The 16,691-nt window shown below is 36.4% G+C and overlaps 2 protein-coding genes across 3 annotated transcripts in view; one reads left to right on the top strand and one right to left on the bottom strand.

The window, feature by feature from the left end:
- LOC131426091 (protein MAK16 homolog) overlaps positions 1 to 16,691 on the bottom strand; it is a 41,805-nt gene that overhangs the window by 9,812 nt on the left and 15,302 nt on the right. Inside the window, exon 3 of one of the 2 annotated variants that reach the window (XM_058588533.1) lies at positions 16,034 to 16,205. In XM_058588533.1, the coding sequence (XP_058444516.1) occupies positions 16,035 to 16,205 (171 nt within the window). In that variant the 3' untranslated portion in view covers position 16,034. Of the gene's footprint in view, positions 1 to 15,867; positions 16,206 to 16,691 lie in introns of those variants that run through there. The other variant, XM_058588532.1, reaches the window with a different exon arrangement.
- On the top strand, positions 5,974 to 7,238 carry LOC131426094 (enhancer of rudimentary homolog). The gene is made up of 3 exons (XM_058588535.1): positions 5,974 to 6,294; positions 6,374 to 6,643; positions 6,705 to 7,238. Exons 2-3 carry the CDS (start codon positions 6,455 to 6,457, stop codon positions 6,825 to 6,827), a joined length of 312 nt encoding a protein of 103 aa, XP_058444518.1. The 5' UTR covers positions 5,974 to 6,294; positions 6,374 to 6,454; the 3' UTR covers positions 6,828 to 7,238.

The following is a 16,691-nucleotide window of genomic DNA, read 5'->3' as shown; positions in this document are numbered from 1 at the left end:
ATACTTATTGCTCTTAAGAGATGGTATTTTTGCGGGGGAGGGAGCATAGCAAGTGTTCTTAACGGGGGGGTCATGAAAAATTATGTCTGATTTGACAAGGATAGATACTTTTTGAAAACCATAGAAACATTTTGCATTCCGTAGGTATGATTATATGGGGGTTGGATGTATCTTTAAAAAGGGGGGTGTGATGTTTTTAACGGCATAACTCCAAAACTACTGAACGTATTGCAATCAAACTTGGCGTAGGTACTTCTTGCTCTTCAGAGATGATCATTAGGATAAGCGTTCTTAATTTAGGGAGGCCATGTTGAAATTTATCTTATTTAAAGAGAATTGATACTTTTTAAAACCATACATACATTTTGAAAAACTCAAATATGGTTTTAAGGATATTTGTGGGGGTGGACATAATGAGTGGCTCTAAAAAAGGAAGTTTAATGTGAATTTTAGAATGTTCCATAAAACGATACTTCTTGCTGAGTACAGATATTATTTGCGCTTCAGATGATCCTAAGAGCATTTTTAAGAAGAAAGTGGGAACTGGTGGATAAAGTAAGGGTCTCATCCAAGGGAGGAGCATAGTTCAAATTGTTAATATAATCGAACGTAACTCCAAAACAACTCAAACTCACCACACCTAACTAGGGGTTGGATATTTTAAGGTGGGGAGAGTGATGGGGGGAAGGGTTATTTTTAACTATTCAGAGGTGGTCACGACAAGCTTAGATATTCATGACAAAGGTTTATTGTAACATTTTGTTATTCGTCGTTAAACAAGATACGGGGGCGGATTCAGACTAGGAGAAGGGGATCTTGAAAATCAATTTTCATCTTGAATTTTTTTAAATTTGAGAGAGGGGCAAGAATGTCAAGATTGTGCTAGATAGTATTGCTATCGTTAATTTGAATTAAGTAGTACTGCTATTGTTAATTTTAATGAATTAATCGATACTTTTTGAAGAGCACAGATACTTCGTACATTACTAAGAGGTGGCCATAAGGGTTATCATGGAGGAGAGCTGTAGTAAGTTCACTAATTAAAGGGGAGTTTATATAAAATTTATTCTACGACAAACGATGCATCTTGACAAATACAGATACTACTTTTATGTGAATGTAGATTAAAAGGTTATTTGAAGGGAGAGGGAGTGCAGCAAGTGCCCCAAATATGGGAAGTGTAAGGTAAAATTGATTGAATAGCAACATAAAACTGCTCAGAGTATTACACTAAGTAGGACAACTTCGGGAATTTTATTCGGCCTTTTCTTCCCGAAACATTTCCGAGCAACGCCGGGTCATTCAGCTAGTTACACATAAAAACGTGTGCCGAGAATTTTTCCCAACCAAAAACAGAAACACTTGCAAATTTTGAGCACTTCACTTTAAACTGGAAAGATTTGAGAGACTACACCGAAACGATAAAACTTCGAACCGAACAGGAAGCCATGACGACAGAACAAAACAAAAGCACATTTGACGAACCGACAAGAGCCAAAAAAACAAATTAGACCGCCCAAAATCAGGTGAATGACCCTTCTCGCTCTAACCGCCGACCAGGGTCTGTTTTCTGTTCGATTGATTTCGAGTCGATTATTTCGTCACACAAACTTCAAGGTAATTAGCGAAAGAACAACCTGCACCGTTCTTGACTACGCGGCGAGTAATGTACCGACGTGTTAAAAAAAAAGATCTATTTATTTATCGCAAACTACTAATCGCATAACACAACTCGAGAACTCCGGTCTGAAACTAACCGCTTTGGTGGGTTCTTCGTCGCTGGAAACGCATGTGCCAGAACGAGACGGGACGCAATCGACTGGTATCTTCTGTTCCGAGGTGCTCACCGTTTAGTCCAATCGGAAGATAACGGTAGTTTTATCAGACACTCTTCTTGGGCACGAACGAAGAATCGCTGTCGCAAGGCATATAGGACTATAAGAACACAACACACTCATACCATCCTCTGCACAACCGTCATGAGCCCATAAACCGGGTGCGCATGTGTGTTGGAGTGCTTGAAAAGATGAATATGGAATTGTCAGGTCCAAAATGTGAGTTACTAGGGGCCCGCTCGGTGAATGAGCGAGAACTGAGTTACTGCATGACCCCAGAGCGAACGTGAATGGTTTTACTTTAAACTGTCCACTGCAAGATTATTTCTAGATCTGTTTTTCAAAACAGCACAACCGTAGGCGAGCTATATCTCTAATCGTGTTTTGTTTGATTATTGTCAGAACTAATGAAAGTCATTTTCATTGCCTCAAAATAGACGAAAATGACGCAAAATTAATGTCACTCTCAGCTTTGCTTGCAAACTATGAGAACGAAATCCATGTGCAGTCAACGACATAAGCTGTTTTAAAATGTTTCAGCCAGTTTCGGATTTCGGCCGCATCGCATACTGTACAGTGTCGATATTCAACCGAAGCTTTGGGAATCGATAATGACAGAAAACGATTCACAATATTTTTTGCCTGTTGATACTCGAATACGGAGTAAATTTGTTTTTAAGCTTTGATTATTGTGTTTTTCGTCGGGGCGGTTAGTATGCGACTGAATCACTGCAGAATAGCGAAATCATAAGCATCAGAATCACAGATGCCTGATTTGCAAATTTCTATGGTAATTTAGCGATTTCTTTTGTAAGAAGCCTTGGCATTTTTGCAGATTTTCGAAGTTAAATTTAAATACTCTTAAAAATGTTCCAGCCGTTTTTGTTTTTACCTTTCTCATATATAAAGGCTATACAATCACTGTGAAAACCGACTTTTGAACCGCCATAAACCATTCGACTCAGCTCGAGGAACTGAGCAAATGTCTGTGTGCGTATGTGTGTGTATGTATGTATGTATGTATGTATGTATGTGTGTATGTGACAAATAATGTCACACAATTTTCTCAGAAATGGCTGAACCGATTTTCCCAAACTCAGATTCAAATGATAGGTCTTATAGTCCCATAGATCGCTGTTGAGTTCTATTCCGATCCGACTTCCGGTTCCGGAATTACAAGGCAATATGTTCAAATCTATGAGACAATGCGCATTCAATTTTCTCGGAAATTTCTCAACCGATTTTTACAAACTAAGATGCAAATGAAAGGTCTTGAGATTCTTCAAAAAGTCCTAGAAAATTAATCCAGATCCGACTTCCAGTTCCGATATTACAGTGAGATTAGTAAAAATTTTCAATTTCATGAGAAAATTTATAAATAAATTATTTACTAGTAAATTCATCTAGTTGACAGACCTTGTTAGTTGGTGAATATATAAATCTATTTTAAGACAATTAGTGCCCAGTCTCCGCTTCCGAAAGCACCGGTAATAGTGAAAAAGCTCCAAAAATCACTTCGATTTCTAGGCAACAGTTGAATCGATTTTCACAAATCATGATTCAAATTAAAGCTCTCATTGTCTTAGAAGATACTGTGCAATTTCATCCAGATCCAACATCCGGTTCCGAAATTATAGGGCAAAGAGTATCAAAACTTTCAAACTGTCATACAAAATGATGCAAAATCGGTACGTGCTGGTACGGAAGAAGAAAACGTGCCCGCCTAGCACACAGCGTGCTGTCACTCAGGAAAAATATTGTAAATGTAACGAAATTTGAGTTTCACGCAGCAATTCATTCAATTGAAATAGTGACAAAAGAAAATTTTATTAAATATAGCGAATGTTGTTGCTTGATACTACAATACTAGACATTTGATTTTTCTCAGTGGATTAGTATGTTTCAATAAATATTCTGATAAAAATAACAAATATTTTACTTGTGCGTTCCTGTCAATTTCTTGACAAACAAATTCATAGTAAATTTAACTTGCAAAATAAGTTTAAAATGAACTAACTTTCAATAAAGGTAATGTTTGTAGTGCTATGAGTTTATAAACTTGACAGTTGAAATGAATGATAAAATATTAACTTAAAATGATTAGTATTCAAACTTTTTTCCAATTTCTTCAGGTAATTTACATAAGTTTTTTCTTTGCCGTATCATCCTTTTACATAGAATTCTTATCCTAATATAATTCTGATATAATCACAACGATTTGAATTTAATAAAACATATTCCTTTTACACATCATTTCTATTTAAGTTTAGCTATTGGATGAACTAATGGACGCAGTAGGATTAAGTCTAAAAAGGATCAATAATTAAATTGAAACTCCAATTGTCTTTATTAAATAATAAAGAAGTTTCATGTATGGAAGATCACTACCAGCAAGAAGATCTCGAACTGGGACATTAGATAGTCTACCTTGGGTACGCAACGAATTTATTAGTTGTGACCTGACATCACGATACTCTACGCATGTCCAAACGACAAAATCAATATCGCAATATCCGTCGCCACTAGCACAATGATTAGTCTCGGAAAGTTCGATTCGAAGGAGATGTGCATCTAACATGAGTATATTCAAACTTACGCTTATGTTTATTAAAACTTTATTTTATTTTCAAGAATAAGATGATTCCTTTCAAAATATTTTGAAAGGTTGTTTTAAAAACATTTTATATGTTTTAGCAACATTATATGTTTTAGCATTCCAACGTCTCACATTAATAATGCTCCAAATATTTGTATACCACTATCAAACCCTGGTATATTACTTTGTATAGTATCCAATGATTCACAGCTCTTTCATTCCGGTCAAAATAGAAATAACCTGCATCGAAATTTTTTGTGAAGAAAACGTGTTATGGCATGCAATGCATACATTAAACAGAGATCTAGAGAGAAATTGGTTTGAAACAATCATATTCTATCTTGAAATTAACATAAATCAGATTTAAAAAATGTTTTAATTGATTTGCCATTTCAAACAAGCTCCACTGATCTGTTATTTCAACAATCTCCAATTTAGCTGGCATCTCTGCCAGAAGTTGGATAGTTTTTTTGTTTTAACCCCCTCGCTGTATGTTGTGTTGAAATTATCAGCTATTTGATTGAGCGAATTGAGAAATGAATCGTCTGATGGATTGAGGGCAATTACAGTTTTTTTAATAAGAGATGGAATTGACACTGAAGCAAAGCATATCCCCAGAAAGCCGTTTAAGCTTTATTGAATCGAACAGTTCAACTGTCAAATTTAAAATTGACATACATTCTATTTTTGCTATATTTGAACAACTTGTAAAACTCTGTTTATAAATTCTAGATTTGAATTTTGAATCCGACATAAATGTAACTACTTCTACTTTCAGAACACTCCTGAACATGCTTTGAGAGAGAAGTCGGATTCTTTGCCATATTCGATTGTTCAATCGAACATTATTTTTCTACCTAATCGATTAAATTTTGTTCGATTATCTAGATTATTACTCGACTAATCGATTGTTTGTCCGATTTGGGATTTTTCGAATGATAGTTTTCAGGTATATTGAGAGAAGAACCCGTAAAAAACCGTTGATTTTACAGTATAAACAATTGATTCACAATTAGATCTGGGTAACAATACATTTTATTGTATCTTGACAAGATTTTGTTCATTTCCAACGATTCAGTATATTGTTTCTATGATTCTACAATTGAATTTATTGTACACGTGGTGTTACAAACAATATGCAAATTATACATTTGATTGTTTTCCAAGAAAACATGTACGAGAAAATTTCATGATTTGAATTGTTACGATGTTATATATACATACATATATATATATATATATATATGCTTAGTTCTATACACTTTGCCTCGTAATATCCTATCAAAATCGAGTTATTTTTATTTAGCTTACTGTACTTTAGGCGATAAATAGACAGTTTTTTAAAACACGAAAAAAGCATAAAACGTGAGAAACCACTGATTTTATAATATTTTTCTCGTACTTATAGACTGATTCAGCAGGACCCATCAAAATGAAACAAACACTGTATAGTACCATCATCAACCGTGCTGCTCAGACTCGCGCTAGTATCGTCATAAACAGTCAACCACTCACACACACCGCTACTGAGTTCCTTCGATGTGTCAAGCAAGTCAAGTCAAACAGCAAATCGTAGCAGCAGCAGCGTCGGCCACAGTTTTATCATTTCTCTAGAGACAGTGAAAAAAAAAGAAAAGTTCCGTCGAAAGTTAGCGAAAGTAAGAAGTGCGAATGCTATCGCCTAATTAAGAGTAGTAGGATTACGTATGCTACAGTTAAATTAATCAAATCAAATCGGATCGACTGAATTGGCAGTGCTACGTTTGCCTGCTAGGTGAAAAAAAAAGTGTTTCTCGTTGCGCCGCCGGGTCCGCAGTTTGGTGGCCGTGTTTTTTTTTTCTACCATATGACCATTTTGTTTGGGTGGGTAGAGGCTGCTTCTAGAATGTTTTGTTTTTGATTAAACTACCTAAATCCAATTAATATTGATTTTTTTTCGTAGAAACGTAATATTAGTTGAACGCTAAACTTCTATCGGTGTAAAAATCTTTGAAACAGCTGTCGGATTTTGCAGTAGTGCAAAATGTCTCACACAATTCTACTTGTTCAACCGGGACGGAATCCGGAAACTCGAACGTACAGCGATTACGAAAGTGTGAACGAGTGTATGGAGGGTGTCTGCAAGATCTACGAGGAACACCTCAAGCGTCGCAACCCGAACACCCCTACAATCACGTACGACATTAGCCAGCTGTTCGATTTCGTGGATCAGGTAAGGGTCATTGAACAGCACTAAGGAAATGGAGGAATTAATTTCGGACACTGTTTTACAGCTTGCGGACCTGAGCTGTTTGGTGTACCAAAAGTCGACCAACACATACGCACCGTACAACAAGGAATGGATCAAGGAGAAGATTTACGTTCTGTTGCGACAAGCTGCCGGCACCACGGAATAGGCGGCCGACAACAAACTTCACACTTCCCATTCAAACCAAACATCTTACTCATCTCTCAGATATTTTAGCTATCAAAACTAATTAAATGTCATTATAGAACAGAGAAAAAATGAACCCATTCGGATTTTGACCATTTTTTGTGCATATTTAATCGAGTGACGTAAAACGTTTGGGGGCAATTTGACCGTTGTAAACGATTACAGAAACTGGAACGAATAGCAACTGGCGTTCGTCGATGTGAAATAGAGTTGACTTTTTAGAAGAACGGACGGACGGACAGACGGACACAGTGATCCGGCGGTGTAGGAAGGTACTAAACGATAGTACCTTTAATGTATTTAGTTTTCTAATGTTACGATTAACTTTGATACTGAAGAACAGTAACTAATAAATGAAGTCGAGGCAAATGTACGCTTGTGTTTCGTTTTAGTTGTTGTTCCATGTCAGAACGGGTATTCTATTAAATTATAAATAAAATGAATTAACTACTGGAAAAGGGTTCTGCGAGAATCGTTCATCATCATCGGAATAAGTGGTGACTGGGAAAAAAGGATGTAAATCAAAAACAGAAATAAGATTCTGTTATTCTTGTTGTTTTGTCAAGCTTTAACCCACCTACCTACCGGCCTAATGATGCATTTCTCATAAATTAACATATTACATAAATTTGAATGTGGATTAAGTAAAAAAAACTGCAAACTTAAATAGTCAAGAAGACTTTTTATTATTGCGAGGCGAGCGATCCGTACGTGGTTAGAGTCGCTAATAAACGACAACAAAAACAAGACTTCACGGTTAGAAATTTCTGCTGTTAGAAATGCTGTAAATGCGGGATTGGACTTCGGATGGTAGAATAATCTGAACAGTAGCTTTCGGTTCAGCCATCTCCAAGCAAACTTATAGTGCACATTTTGCAATATCATCAATAGGTGAGATAACTAAGTGCTCACAAGTTCCGATCTCATGCCGTCCACTGGACTCTATTGGCACATTGTCGCAAAGCTGATTTACCGGTAGCGACACCTGCCAATGAAAAATGGAACCAAGAAAAGCAGGATTCTTTCGAAAATTTTCATATCGGCAGTAGTGATTTGCAACATTTTTATCGTTTATTCAATAACACAAATAGATATCAGCAATAAACGTACGATTTCAAAGTGATTACTACTACTTTTTTTAGTGTAAACTACGATTAAACATGGAAAATCTTCAGAAATGTGTGAAATTGGGTTAGGTTTTTCGGATTAACATTTTTTTCAAACAGAAACCAGTGTAATGTTGATTTCTTGAGTACTAGAATGTATAGCGATCGAGAATCATTTATTTTGGACACTTTATCTGTAATATCCAGGCATTTGAAAAATGGTTTTAAACCAAGTTTAATGTTCCATTCTAAATAAACGTTAGTTTTCGCACAATAAATTAAGATCAACATTACCACCTCAGAGCAAAAACTTTTTCTTCCATTTCTACTATGATTTTTTAAATGAAATGGCCCGTTTTTATAGGAAATCGTTAAAAAGGTGAAATAAATAAAAATTTTCCTTCCGATTTGACAGCTCTTGCTGAAAGTATCATCTCTAAATAAGCAGCGCCTCTACATTACAGTTTTGCGACAATATTCCAATCGTTGCGCAAACAATCTCTTTGGTTCATCTCAAGGATCGAAGAAAATCATTTTAGATTATATCACAGTATTATCACAGACTAACAGACATGACAGTATGAGTAAATTCTTATCAAAATAATTTTTCGTGATTCACTAGTTCCACCTATATTGTACTGCGCGAACTATTTACTATCGGTACACCCCTTGTGTTATGTGAAAGTTTTTTTACTAGTTGGTTTCCCCTCGTTTGTCAACACCGATCAGCTGCTTGCAGGGATGCCTGATTTCATCAAAATTTTTGAAAATGAATCGTCACAATAAATTTTTGGATTACGTTGATAATATATTTTACTTTTTCGCGATGTTGGAAGGTAACCGTTTATTTTTCTCAACATTGTTCATCTAGACTATTTTTTATTGTGTTGGTAATTTTCACCCGAAATTAAGTGGCGGCAGATCAGAAGCAAGTAAATATTGCCACTAAACGGGTTCGATTTTGTATTGCTTTGGAGGATGAGAAGTAGGCATAATTCTGTATACAGTTTTGGCAATATATATTAAATTTGTATCCTGCATGAAATTCGCATTGACGTATACAAATCAATACATTACAGGTAATTCTGCATGAATGGCAACTCTGTTGGTAAATGAAAAAAATAAACACAGTATAGATGACAGAAAGGATATTTTTGATAGGGTAACGTGGCGCCATCATGACACAGGTGAGTACTGTCCCAAATAAAGGAATATTCGAAATGACCGTTAAAATGATTGACGAATCTAATTTGAGTGTCCTGTCTGTTAGTCTGTGGTATTATTTCTTAGAATATAATAGATGTGAGAAAGGCATGATTAAACCACTAGGTGGATTATAACAGATTTTTATAGTTTACTGTAACCCGCTTGCATCTGCCTGGCAGATTTTCCCCAGACGCCTGGCAGCGTCTGCCCGAAGGTTTTGCCGGAGTGTTGGTAGAGTCTGGCAACAATGCAACAAGCTGTCAGAATTTCTCACAAGCGGGAGAACAGCTTGTTGCCGAGCACACAGTTTTTCAAATCACCGCAAAATTTTGTCGAAATTCGGGGTGATTCCACACATTCCAAAATGTCGGCAAATGTATTTAGGAATAATTATTACGCTAGATTTCTAAATGGGACGTTGTTTCCGGAAATATCATCTAATCGATTTACGGGATCTCGGAATAAAACTTATATATTAGTAACCAATCAGAAACAAAATCGGTTCAACGTTCTGGTTCGGCATTTTACTAAGCCGAGCTACCACACACTTGAATTGGATTACCGATCTCCGGTGTTCCAATATCGATGAGTTTTTGTCGTGAATACAACTTACTTCACTATGGGGCAACTTTTCAAAACCCTGTGCAGAAATGGGTAGAACTTAATAGTGAATATCTCTTGTTGTACTTAACCGAACAACATAATTTCTTCTTCATACTATCGGAAATATGATATATGAAAAGAAGGAAGTTTTATTCGTTTTCACGTCATCCAGTAATGTCTCTAACATTAGTCATCTACTTTTTTCAGTGAAACAACTTTTTATCACAGCGGTACTAACCTTGAGCACAAACCCAGTCCGGAATTTGATTCGGAATTCAGCATGATTTACAAATGGATTCCGACTCGGGTCGGTTCGAAATCCATTTGGAAATCGTACTGAATTTCGAATCAAATTCCAGACGAGTTCACTGGGAATGTTCATTTATGCTGATATTTCGGTTCATTTTACGGGTTTAGAAAATTAAAATGTAATTAGAGAGAAACATTTTTTAAATGTGTCGATTTTTATCAGTGTATTTACAGGAATTCCATGTGGAAATCATATACACTACACTCAGAAAAATCCTCACTTCAATGCTACGTGAAAACGTATGTGATTTTTATCCATCGAACTTTTCTTGTAATACTTATGTGAAGTATAGATAGCACAGAATGAACTCATGAACTCTTAGTCCACATTTGTATCACGTAATATCTACGTCACTTTTTTCGTAGATTCTATAGAATACTTTTGTGAAATTTATAAAAAGTTCATTTAAATTGTGCTGTAAAATTTATTTCTTTTATCAGAATTTTACCTAATAATCACATTATTTTCATGTAATTGTTACTATAAAGTTCTATATTGAATCTTAATATTGGTAAATTGGTATTAAAAACTAATAGATTACATAGTCTGTTGGACATAACATTGCGATAAATTTTGTTCGCACGCAGATATTCTGAAAATTTTGCTTTTAAATTCGTTTCTGTTGAATCACTTGCGAAAAATATCAAAAATACAGAATGCATTGTTATAAATCCTTTCTCCGGAGCAGCTAAACTGAAGCGAACATTGTTCCCTTTAAGGAATGCATTCAGCTGGAACTAGTAGTTCTAAATGTGATTGATGTGCTGGAACCCAATCTAGAGGATTTGCCTTTTGAACTCCGCTGTAGAAAAAAAACAAAACTGAATTGTGTTTCAGTTTCGTATTTTCAGAGCACAGAATTCGCGTAATGCCAATTGGTCATGCAAATAAGTTGTACTAAACTCACTAAATAGTACATTCGCTTATAAATTATACTTCTGCTTGGTACTAATATTAGATCTGAAAGTATAATAAAAATTAGCTAGACTTCCTAACTGTCGATAAAATCAATGAGCAATTATTTACCCTAAAATCACTGTGATAAATACCGTAGAAGGGTAGAAGGAATTTGGCCTATGTTTGTTCTAGGTTTTTCAACTGACGCCATATTGCGAGCACAAAATGAACATGACAAAATGAATTAAAGTAAGTGCGTGACACATAAAATATATGTGACAACAGCAATAATTCTGACATATGGTTCATTTCATATTCAATCATGATCCGCTGGTTGTTAAGAAGATCACGTAAACTCCGATGACAAAGCCATTTTTGTAATCTAGGTGTTTTTTCACATAAGGTTAACGTGTGGATTTTTTTGAGTGTAGGAAAATAATTCACTTCATCCTGAATATATATAATATATGATTCTCATCCACAGAACTTTTCACGTACATTCCATTGGATAGGTAGATAGAATGAATCGGAGTATTCATATATCATGCATCTTATTCAATACGTAAATAATATATTACTTGTAAGGTACAGGTTACGTGCTTTCATGTAATTTTCTACTGATTCTCACGTAATGATTACATGAGGCGTATATCATAGGAAATTCACATAATATTCACATGAAAATGACACATCAACAGTAAACCTTTCAATTCAATATGAATAGAAAGTGTTATGCATGGGTAATTTATTTACTTAGACGGTCTCCCAACACAATTGAATATAATCTAAGGTCGATATTTCTGGTTGGCCTTACCATTCCTAATAACGTCTGAATTGGCATCCTTTTGATAATCATAAATTTTTCTTAGCCTTGGTCGATTCGCTGAGCTCGATGTTTGATTAATGGTAATCCTCGTCCATGCCATCCAATTCGGCAAGCAAAATGTCAGCCATTTTGATTTTTTTCATACATCCCAGTATGTGTTTCATCACATAAAAATTATGGGCAAATCATATAACTTGCACAGGAATCCCATTTGTTTTATATAGGAATCACGTGAAGTAGCAAAAATAAGTCAAACAATGCATTCACGTGAATAATCCCATGAAACTCAAGTGATTTAGTTTTTGAGTGTAATGAATTCCGAATAAATTCCAACTTCAGTGAAACAACCGATTAGGTTTTTTACAGTCACTGCTAACCTCAATCGGATGAACATATTTTGACAGTTCAGCAGTACTGTTTGTAAACAGAAATTTCTTTTGTTTGTTTATTGACAAATTGGATCAGACCATTTACGGTCCGTATCATCTAAATAAAGTTTTAAAACATTTGTTCACGATTGAATACGGTTCGTTTTTGATATTTGTTAAATAAAAGTGACTAGTTGCAAAGTGTAAAGATGATTGTTTTAGATGTGCTCTTCGATTTTTGTTTAAGCTTGTTTGTAAACAGTACCGCTGAACTGTCAAGGATGAAGGATTTGTGTCGTCACGATAAAATACCTAATTCCGAATGAATTTCGCCTATCGGTTATCGGTTGATTCGGAAATCTGTCGGAATTGAGTGAGAAGATGCGGACTGAATTGTCAATGCGTTTTCTTCTTATTTTTTACCGATTTTGCACGTTTTTGTGCTGATTTTCAGATTATTTTTGAATGAAAACATCTAACTGAATATATAAATTAAAATCTTAATGTTTTCGGATATACAGAACTAGTAAATAACCAGTTATTTTTAGAATTCCAGCATAAACTAAGAAAATTAGCTGGAAATGTACAAAAAGGCCGACCTTAGTCAGCATCATCCATTCCTCTAGCTGGAGTGTAGTAAAATGACGCAAGTCGCCTGACTTTTACACTAACGCATTCGTAATATGAGCGAATATTCAGTGACATTTATTATGCCACTGTCAATCGGGTTGATCGAGAGTCCAACTCTGGGGCAAATTCTAGCACTGAAACGATCGAGCACTGAGAAATCATGCAGCCGAGTACGAATTTATTGCTCATTCCGCCATTTCGATAATGTGGGTATGGTTCCAAAAGGGTCCGCGATATAAAAAAGTGTGAGAATCACAGTAAAATTGAGACATTATGGACGCTCGAATGATCTCAGAAAACCTACTCCAACCCGATTTTTTTGTATGTAATAATGCTTCAATACATCAATCCAATTAATATGGTGATTTCATTCCTTATTATTCGAGACAATCAAGTGTATAACTTGTGCAAATTCTGTCTAGTTTTTGAATAATTGTCTAGTTTTTTGACAAATTTGTCAAAAAATACTTGGTATGGCGGACGATTTGTTGGTGCGGCAATTTCAGCCGGCCGTACATAACGACCGGCACAATCAACAGTCAAATATATAACGAAGCTTAACATTTACTGTCATGCCATTTCTGTCGCACATGTCTAAGACCTCCTAAATGTCCACTTCTAGAGCACAAAAATCCACAAGACAGGATAGATTTCGAGCTCCCTAACTTCGATTCGTGGACAACGGAAAACATCTTCTAAATTTGTAGGTCATATTAGTTGATGGCCATACAAACTTACTCTGGATATACAGGTTTCGGTATCAGGTCCCGGAAGTACCGGTCTAAGATTCCAAAACGAAACTGATTTCAATTTCTGAGAGATAATTTGTTGTTTGGGAACAGATAATAGTTCAAAGAGGCCAAATCAGGTGAACAAGGTGGATGGGCAAGTAACTGGAACCCTGAACCGTTGATTTTAACCATAGTAACGATGCTCATGTACTTCATGTAAGGCCCTTTCACAGCGATTTCGATCACTAATCATTCATCATCATTCGCTCCATTAATGTCCGCTAATATTTGCATTGAGGTAGTTCTCTAAAAGTATACTATGACAAACCCAAAAAACCGGCATCATTATCTTTCCGACGCATTGCATTGGGTCTCCCTTACAGGCACTTGTGCCGCCTCGAAGCACGTCTTCAGTCCATTCCCACATTATCGAAATGACGGAATGAGCAATGAATTCTTACTCGACTGCATGATTTTTTAGTGCTCGATCGGTTCAGTTCTAGAATTTTCGCTTGAGTTTGCTGCTCGATCAACCTGATTGACAGTGACATTATAAATATAATTGAATATTCGCTCATTTTATGAATGTGTTAGTGTGAAATTTAAGCGACTCAAGCCATTTCACTACACTCCAGCTAGAGGATTGGATGATGCTGACTAAGGTAGGCCGTTTTGTTAATTTCCAGCGAATTTCAATAGTTGGGATTCTAAGAAGAACTGGTTATTTACTAGTTCTGTATATCCGAAAAACATGAAGATTTAAATTTTTATATTCAGTTATATAATGTTTTCGTTTAAAAATAAACTGAAAATCAGCACGGAAACGTGCAAAATCAGGAAAGAAGAAGAAGAAAACGAATTGACAATTCAGTCCGCATCTTCTCACTCAATTCCGAATGATTTCCGAATCAACCGGTTGTAGGCGAACCGGTTCATTCGGAATCGGTTGTTGCACTGGAGTTGAAATTGATTCGGAATCCATTATGATTTCCACATGAAATTCCGAATGAAAATTTCTCGCCGATTCGGAATTGATTCGGAATACATTCGGATCTGATAATGTGGGTTGTAGAGTAATCATTCTGTTCTCTAACGTGTTATACGATTCAGCCAAACATGTACTCGAAGTGCACTTGCGTTTGTCTTTTTAGTCCCAAATAAGTATGAGTGTAATCAAAGACATCATATTAACAAGATATCCAGCTCTCACATTTCCCGAACAAATGATTGGCAACAACATTTTTTACGAGCATGGCGCCCCTAGACGAGCCCGTATCGAATCTTATACACAGAAGTAGGGGAAAGAAATGTCAAATTCGTGCGCGCCAAAATAGCAGCACTGCGCACCCATACAATTGACATGATAAGTTGAATGTGACACCGTGCGATGGGGTTGCTGAACTGAAGATTGATTTCGCTCCAAGCTGACAGGGTCTGGTGTAATTCAGCGGCAGGATAATTTTCTCATCAGCAGAATCTTGACCAACTATGTTAAGTACGTACACTGTCTCTTTCCGGTCATTCAGTGCAATTTAGTGTCTTTTTATTACTGTCGTTTATTGTTCCCTGGATTTAACCTTCATTTTATTTAGTTTTGATACAGTGTCGCTTCGTATCAAACTTTTTGTTCAACAGATTATGCACTGATGAGCTGAATGCGAAAAGTAAAAGATTCAAACTAGTCATGTGCACTTTAGCACAAATTTGGAACCCAAGAGGTTCCAAAACCCCAAATGACTACTATCTGTCGGCGGCCAACATTACCGTCAATTAGTTTCGTTACTTTCGGCACGTAAAATAAGTGCGTTGCAAATAGCAATGACTTTACGTCTGCTTAGCGGATTATGTTGGTCCGCGAGGTGGCATTAGTAGATCAACATAATCTGCTAATGCACTGATGAGCTGAATGCGAAACGTAAAAGATTCATGCTAATATGTGTTTATTTATTTCTCGAGAGTTTCAAAAATATTCGACTCAAAATAATTTTTTGATAATCATTTCTGCCTGTTGCATTTTGTTTGAGAACAGTCTTTAATTCGGACGAAATCCATCAACCAAGCAACAGTCGTATCCCGAATAACTCGAGCCTAGATATTGTGTAATAGGTGGAGATCAGCAGAAAGGCAGCGTGACACTGACATGAGGTTAATAGCGGAATAAACATTTAAGAGAATGACGGTCATTGGATATTGTAAAACTTGACATTCAAATTGCCAATTCATCAAGCGGGAGAGTAAACGAAGGTTAATTATGGCGATAATTGTTTTCAGAAGACGTCCACCTTGAGCCCGTAAGACGTGTCATCAAAAGGTATAGTGTTTAGCTCATCCGTTGTCAGTGAATTATAATCACTATGTATTATTGAACTTTCTTCCACAGGCACGGGTGAGAAAAATAGAACTTTTTTCTTTCTTTCTTTCTTTCCTTCCTTCATCCACAGATGCACAGTCGCCTACTAGGATAAGCCTAAAAAGAGCAGACTGTTTTTACCTCACTGATGTAGCCGACGCCGCGTTGGGCCAGTTTCCACTTCATATTCGATTTCCAGGTGAGATTTGCGCAGTTTCTTCGATTTCCTCTTGGGGCCAGCGGCGGAGGCCGTCGCTTTGTCGTCGGTTTTCGTTTTCTTCGGCAGACGCGGTGTAACCTTGGGAGCAATATCCTGTGGAGCGGAAAAAGTTAGAAATGGGAAAAAGTTAGCGATCGGATTGTGAGGTAGTTTGAGGAAGGAGGAAAAACAAAAGTTGTAAACAAATGTAAAGATCAAGAGCATTCGATTGGTCTGAAAGTACGGTGGGAAGTGAACGTACAGCAATGAAGTCGAAACGATGCAGTCACGCTAAACGGTCATATAAATTCTAAACGTGCTCAGCATCAGTCAGTAATCGGTACCACCAACAAATCAATTGTTTTACGGTTCTCAGCAATGAATTATTTACCATATATAATAAACGAGCAAGCAGGTCGTCTGTCTAAAAGCTCTCCATTTAGTAACGGAAAAGCATGCAAAAAAGCGAAATCACAGAATAATCGACCACAATTAGTTCTGAACTAATTCCCTGTGATGCTCCACTCGGTAGCGCTGTACCACCGCAGGGGACCGGTTCGCTAATGATTCGCGAGGGTCAAACCAGTCCGGCAAAGTGCA

This window comes from Malaya genurostris, chromosome 1, assembly GCF_030247185.1.
Source record: "Malaya genurostris strain Urasoe2022 chromosome 1, Malgen_1.1, whole genome shotgun sequence".
In the NCBI taxonomy this organism is placed as follows: domain Eukaryota; kingdom Metazoa; phylum Arthropoda; class Insecta; order Diptera; family Culicidae; genus Malaya; species Malaya genurostris.
Note: the sequence above shows the minus strand (reverse complement) of the source record. Positions and strands in the feature narration are given on the sequence as shown.

Excerpts from the sequence above, each read along its gene's own strand:
- LOC131426094 (XM_058588535.1), top strand. The coding sequence starts at position 6,455 with ATGTCTCACACAATTCTACTTGTTCAACCGGGACGGAATCCGGAAACT. Across the intron at positions 6,644-6,704 it reads TGTTCGATTTCGTGGATCAG|CTTGCGGACCTGAGCTGTTT; the intron begins GTAAGGGTCATT and ends ACTGTTTTACAG.